The following is a 5,832-nucleotide window of genomic DNA, read 5'->3' as shown; positions in this document are numbered from 1 at the left end:
CGACTGTGTGCTGCTAATACCTGCATGGCAAACAGGAGGCCTGATCCTCCGCCACTGGACAGACAAACACACACACACACACACACACGACCCAGCACTAGTGGTCCATAGGCTAAAAAGGCCACAGATAAAAGTGGGGGGAGGGGAGAGAGGTGAAGGGGGAAGGGGGAAAGAATGTGAAATAGTGCTACGGATATTGATAAAAGTAGGCAGGTATCTACTACCTTACACTGAGGTATTTGGGTTGAGCGGTAGGACATTCTGTCTATACATGCTGTCATTACCACACAGAAATACATGCTGTCATTACCACACAGATTTTACTCATGCACAATCGAGTAAAAGGACTATTTAACTTTGAGATAAGCTTCACCTCCCATACACACCTCTTAAGAAGCAACAGCAATCGTGAGACGTCTAGGGTTAAAGGATACTCGTCCCACATCACTACACGTGTGTAGAATTCTTGTTTGGATACATACTCTTTCGCACTTTATTTGCGCCGAATTCTGCTTTCCCCTAGGGCCTAACCCAATATCACGGGAAAAATTAAAACAAATATTGTAATGGCGCCTGGCAGGTATAAGTACTCTACAAAAAAAAGAAAAAAAAAACCACCATAATAATTTTACATGTAGAAAAGAGCAGTTATTGCACCCACTTAAAATGCAGAATAGCACAAGCTTGCCATAGTTTTAATAGCAACAATGTTGCAGAATATCACAGAATTTCCAGCAAGAATGCACCAACGGAATAAATAACAAATGGTGTGTGAGTAAATAAATTTGCCTAGTTTTCCAATATTCCTAATATTGTTTTGGCCTGAACATTGCCAGCACCAAAAACACAATTCAGGAGCAGCTACCTTCAACACACCACACAAATATTTGAAGCAGCAATCACCAATAAGCCAACTAGTACCAATTACAGACACTAATTGATAGCTATAGAACCTACAAGTAGAGTGCCAGTTCATTGGGTCAGTAATTCCTTGCCTAGCAATAACTGGAATATGTTTGTTATTGCATTATAGCTTCCAGTTCTATTATCTGCTTTGGGAAGCACAGCAAGCTTCTTGTTCAGTCATATTAAACTTGTATGATTAGTGTCCTGTCAGATATGGTATTTTAACCCCTTAGGTTACAATACATGGGAATAATTAGATTTAGGTTACTTTCTGTGATGTGCAACATTGTTGCACTTTAAAAGTCCCCCTAAATATAACAGATGTGGTTTCGGTTTTGACGTTGCATTGTAACATGAAACAGTAGACACCTTACATAACAATTCAAGCATTTCATAACTTTAATACAAAGATGTTACATAGTAGCAGTTGTCAATGAAAATAAAGTGATCAATTTGGTGATGTACACTGGTCAGGGGCATGTCATTCATTTTCATTGCAGGAGAAAAATGTGACAAATACTGTCAGTCTGGATACAATGTCTTCCGTCTATCCAGGAGAAGTAACACTTAGTGAGCAGAACCAAAAACAGGATCATGATGTTCTATGCCTTCTCATACTGACGAACAGCAACCACATCACCGAAGGTAAGAGTCTGCAGAAAGAGCAACAGAAGCAGTTAATAAAATGTTAACATAGCTTTTCAAAGCAGGAGTGACACACTGCTGCTTAGATGGGTGGTGAAATAGGAAGCACTAAAATGTAGTCATTGCAGCTATAGTACTGCAACCCCATTTCATCTCGACAGCACATTTAGTCACCATGAATGCAATACTATCTGTGATCTTCCCACAACCAACTTGATAGGACAATCAATAATGTCACTTATCCTTTTTAGCATCTGTCAGCTTTATTGGGGTACTTGGCAAATCAGTAGCTATTGATCACTTTCAAACAATGTTGATGATTTGTTCAGCCACAAACTTTAGACAGAGCAAAATCTTGCCATATGTTTATTAAACTCTATTAAGTGCCATAATGTACTGGCTAGCTAGTTATCCAAGATTACACAGGCCTAGGACATGAAGGAATTATGCAAAAAGGTATAGTGAGCCAACCACCAAAAACCACTGTCACTCCAATTACTGGGAAAGAACTGTTTGCAATATGCAGTACAAGTACTGTAGTTAGCATATTGCATGCCAGATTCTCCACATGGTTTGCAAATGTGAACAAGATGCTGCATAACTGTCTAATAATTATTACTTTAGAACAGTTATTACATTAATAAGGTAGTGTGGCTGGGATAAAAAAAAAAGCATTAAAAAAATGATTGTAACTGGACAAGTTTGAAAGTTTCATATGGTAATTTATGGTCCTGCAATACAGAAAAAACACTTTGTTGAATGCTGTATTTCTTTGTCCTTGACAATCATGTTCTAAAGTTACTCATCTATAATAAAGGCAATAAAACCTGAAATTACAGTATGTTAACAACTCCAACCACTTCTGCCTCTCCAGGATAGTTAAATCCACTTCCATCCACTCTACCATAAAATTCTAACTATACTCCATCATAACAATATAATAATCTTAGTCACACGTGACACATTAAAGCATTCTGACAACATACATATCTTGAGAGAAAAGTTGGACTTCAATAAACTTATTTTTTATATTGGGGGTATTTTTAGTAGAGTAACATGATATAGATATATACACACAGTAGATATTAAACACTATCTTCTGTGACCTCAAACCTTTGTTATTCAGGCTGAAAGATTTACAGGACCCACATCTCTGTTCACATTTGACTAAGAACATTTTACACAATCCCCAATTTATTGTTCACTAAAAAGTGGTGTTTGAGCACACATATACATATACGCTTAATAAGGCAATTACCCCTTCAATTAAAAGCCCAAGTATTATGCATGCAAGAGTGTTGGATTTGCAGAAATGCTTTCCTTTCCTTCCCCAATTACATTTCTGTAAGTGATAGTAGAATCCTTGGTGGAGGTACATTCCTGTAATCCCTTTCACAAAGAGGTTGTTGCAATTAAGTGGGGCTGGGTAGGGTGACTCCTACAGTATGTTCACATCTTTATTTGAAGTGGGGTGTGTAGCCATTTTTCTGTATACCAAGTCATTTGCTACATACCATAATCATTTTGCCATCTTTGATTTCCCTTACGAACTTTGTCTCTTTTCCGTCCCATTTCTGCACGTGCACCAAATTATCCCCATCCAGGCTTACTGTGGACTGGTAATGACAGACATTCAGCAGGTTAAGATCACAATTACAGTACATTGAATTCACAGTGCACCTGAACTATTGTGACAAAGTACCAATGCACAATGATCATCATATTTCACTGTACACTAGAGAATTTGGGGGGATAATAAGCATTGTACATTTAAGATGCATAAATGAAATGTTATCAAATAGCACCAAAATGACCTACCCTGTACACAGATCAAACCATGCTCTCCTGAGGGCTAATGAAAATGCATGGCCCCAATTACTGAAAGACAACACAGTGTATAACATCTCTAGTGATGCAAATACCAAAGAATTGTGTGCCATACTAAGTAGCCAGTAATCATTGCCATATATTTAATTATGCTAGCAAGGTTTAATCTGGTTTATATGTCTACTTTGGGATTATCCCATTCATACACAGAACAAGATCAGTAGTAGATGGTAATCACTTGCAAAAATAATACTGGACTGAACAACACTGCAAACTCAGCAACAGTTGTGCTACTGTAACACACACACACACACACACACTATGTTTCTGCTCCTTGTGACAACAAAAAGGCATTAACCAGCGATTAGCACGGTAAATTCATGAAGTTACTTGCACACCCAAAAAAAAACAGCTTCCCAGGATTTTTTTTTTTTTTTTTAATGTGTTTCTTTTAACTCATATCCCTTTGTATTTTAGGATTTGTAGTCCCGTTCATAAAATGTAGGACTGCAAATACCAAAATGCATGCAGGTGAAAGTTAAAGATCAACATTGGTCCAAACTGTACAAAATGTGCAATGCCCTGCAAAACCAGGTGGTGAAGCGAGATTGCACCAAAGGTTACAGTATGAATTACAACTTTTTATGGTTACAATCCTAGTTTGCTACTTTCTTTTTAAAGAAAAATGGTATCTATAAACAGCTGGAAAATGTGGCCTAAAGAGCCATGTTAAATACTATAGGTTTAACATCTCATGCGATCAGTACAGCTACTTTTTCAGTAGCACCCATGTTCAAAATAAAGGGTGTGGAATATCACTGCTTTTATATGGTCATCCACAGAGTACTGCTACCCTTTATATCTAGCCTTACAAATCTCACTTTTTAAACTAAAAAAAAAAAAAAAAAGAGGGATTTGGGAAAGCCTCCATCCTAATTTTACTGCACAGATATTGGCAAAAATCTTTCTAAAATAGGAGTCCAAAAGTTCTCAACATTTAACAAATACAGATTTTTTTCAAATCGGACACGTTGTTTTTTTGATCCACATCAATATTTGTTGTACAAATTGTGATTGCCTTGCAATGTGAATGGAACCGCATTGCTCGCGGATTATCACTTACTTTGCAGTTTCGGTCATCTGCAGTGGCTTCGTCAAATTCCTCCCCCAGTTTGAAGCTAATCTCTGTATTCTTGAACGTGCTCTGGGTCTTTATCACCACTTTGTCCCCCTCTTTGCTGATGATGATAGTGGGTTTGGTCACATTACCAACCTGTCTGGTGGCAAATCCCACTCCTGCAAAAAATAAATAAATATATATATCAAAGATTCAATCAGAATAGCAGACCTTTCAATTTGAATGCGTTTGGTCTCTCACTATTAAGAAGACAGCCCTAAGTGTGTAACCAGTATCATTAGTCGTCGTTTAAAACATTAACTTATCCCATTACATTTGCATATTTAAACCTGTCCAGAAATTTTATCTGCATTTACATGTTGACATCTGCAGGAAGTATCAAAAGTGAATCAAAGTAATAGTGCTGAATGATTTGCTTACAAAATCCCTTGCACTGCTAAATAAGCCTCCATACTGCACATCGTGTGTTAAAGAGATTCAGGTTACAGATTTGCTGGCTTGCTCAGTACATTTCAGCCTGCATATTGAATCAGCATGGGCGAGGAGGGGAGATGGAGGGGAATGCTGTGCACCAAACAGATCTGCAGCTTAAGGGAAGCAGCACCTACCAAGAGATTTCATGTACTCATCAAAGTTCTGGCTGTCTACCAGTTTCCAGGTGGCACAGAAAGCATCAGCCATTGTAACTGTCGATGTAATGGACACTGCTCAATACAAAATGTGCTGATGCTGCTTTATCCTGTCGTTAGGGATGTCCTGTATTCAGCGGTGCCTGGGAGCTCTACTTATTGGGAAGCAGGTGGCTGATGAAAGGGTGTGGACAAATGGCAGGAGAAGGAGATCCCACCCTAACAGGCTCCTGCACCAATCAGCTAGAAAGGGGCATGGTTTAGTTAATGCTCTTGGTGATAGGCACAGACCACACAATCAGGAGGGCGGGAGTCTAGCGTCTGGGCTGATAAGCACAACATCAGGGTGTGAATGATAACTGGGGGGAGATGTATAGCAGGGTAGCAAGAATTAAAAAAAAAATCTCCTAAGGGGTGAAAAAAAACAACTAAAGTGAATACATATATATTTAGACAACACAGATCCTTGTAAAGATGGGGGGGGGCTTGTACTGTGAAAAAACGACTGATACAAGAACGCAGGAGAGTGTAATTCTGTGAAAGGAGAAATCACTGGATCTAATAACAGTGTAGTTACATAATGTTAAAAGCAAGAATAAATATGAGGAAAACGCCCCTTTAAGTACTTTCATTTTATGACAAATCAGTGGCAAGCCAAATAAACTAGTGGCACTTGCAAATGAAGTA

General features: G+C 38.3%; 1 protein-coding gene across 1 annotated transcript; it reads right to left on the bottom strand.

The window, feature by feature from the left end:
* Positions 1 to 1,287: 1,287 nt before the first annotated feature.
* Positions 1,288 to 5,317, bottom strand: FABP7 (fatty acid binding protein 7). Its single transcript, XM_075597174.1, has 4 exons — positions 5,125 to 5,317; positions 4,502 to 4,674; positions 3,066 to 3,167; positions 1,288 to 1,559 (listed from the first exon to the last, which is right to left on the bottom strand). The coding sequence occupies exons 1-4, from the start codon at positions 5,195 to 5,197 to the stop codon at positions 1,509 to 1,511; spliced, it is 399 nt and encodes a 132-aa protein (XP_075453289.1). The 5' UTR covers positions 5,198 to 5,317; the 3' UTR covers positions 1,288 to 1,508.
* Between the last annotated feature and the right edge of the window lie 515 nt (positions 5,318 to 5,832).

The sequence above is a fragment of the Ascaphus truei genome, chromosome 4 (genome assembly GCF_040206685.1).
Source record: "Ascaphus truei isolate aAscTru1 chromosome 4, aAscTru1.hap1, whole genome shotgun sequence".
Lineage (NCBI taxonomy): Eukaryota > Metazoa > Chordata > Amphibia > Anura > Ascaphidae > Ascaphus > Ascaphus truei.
The sequence above is the reverse complement of the archived record's forward strand: the minus strand, read 5'-3'. Positions and strand labels throughout refer to the sequence as shown.

Excerpts from the sequence above, each read along its gene's own strand:
- FABP7 (XM_075597174.1), bottom strand. The coding sequence starts at position 5,197 with ATGGCTGATGCTTTCTGTGCCACCTGGAAACTGGTAGACAGCCAGAAC. Across the intron at positions 4,675-5,124 it reads TGAGTACATGAAATCTCTTG|GAGTGGGATTTGCCACCAGA; the intron begins GTAGGTGCTGCT and ends TATTTTTTGCAG. Across the intron at positions 1,560-3,065 it reads AAGATGGCAAAATGATTATG|ACTCTTACCTTCGGTGATGT; the intron begins GTATGTAGCAAA and ends CTCTTTCTGCAG.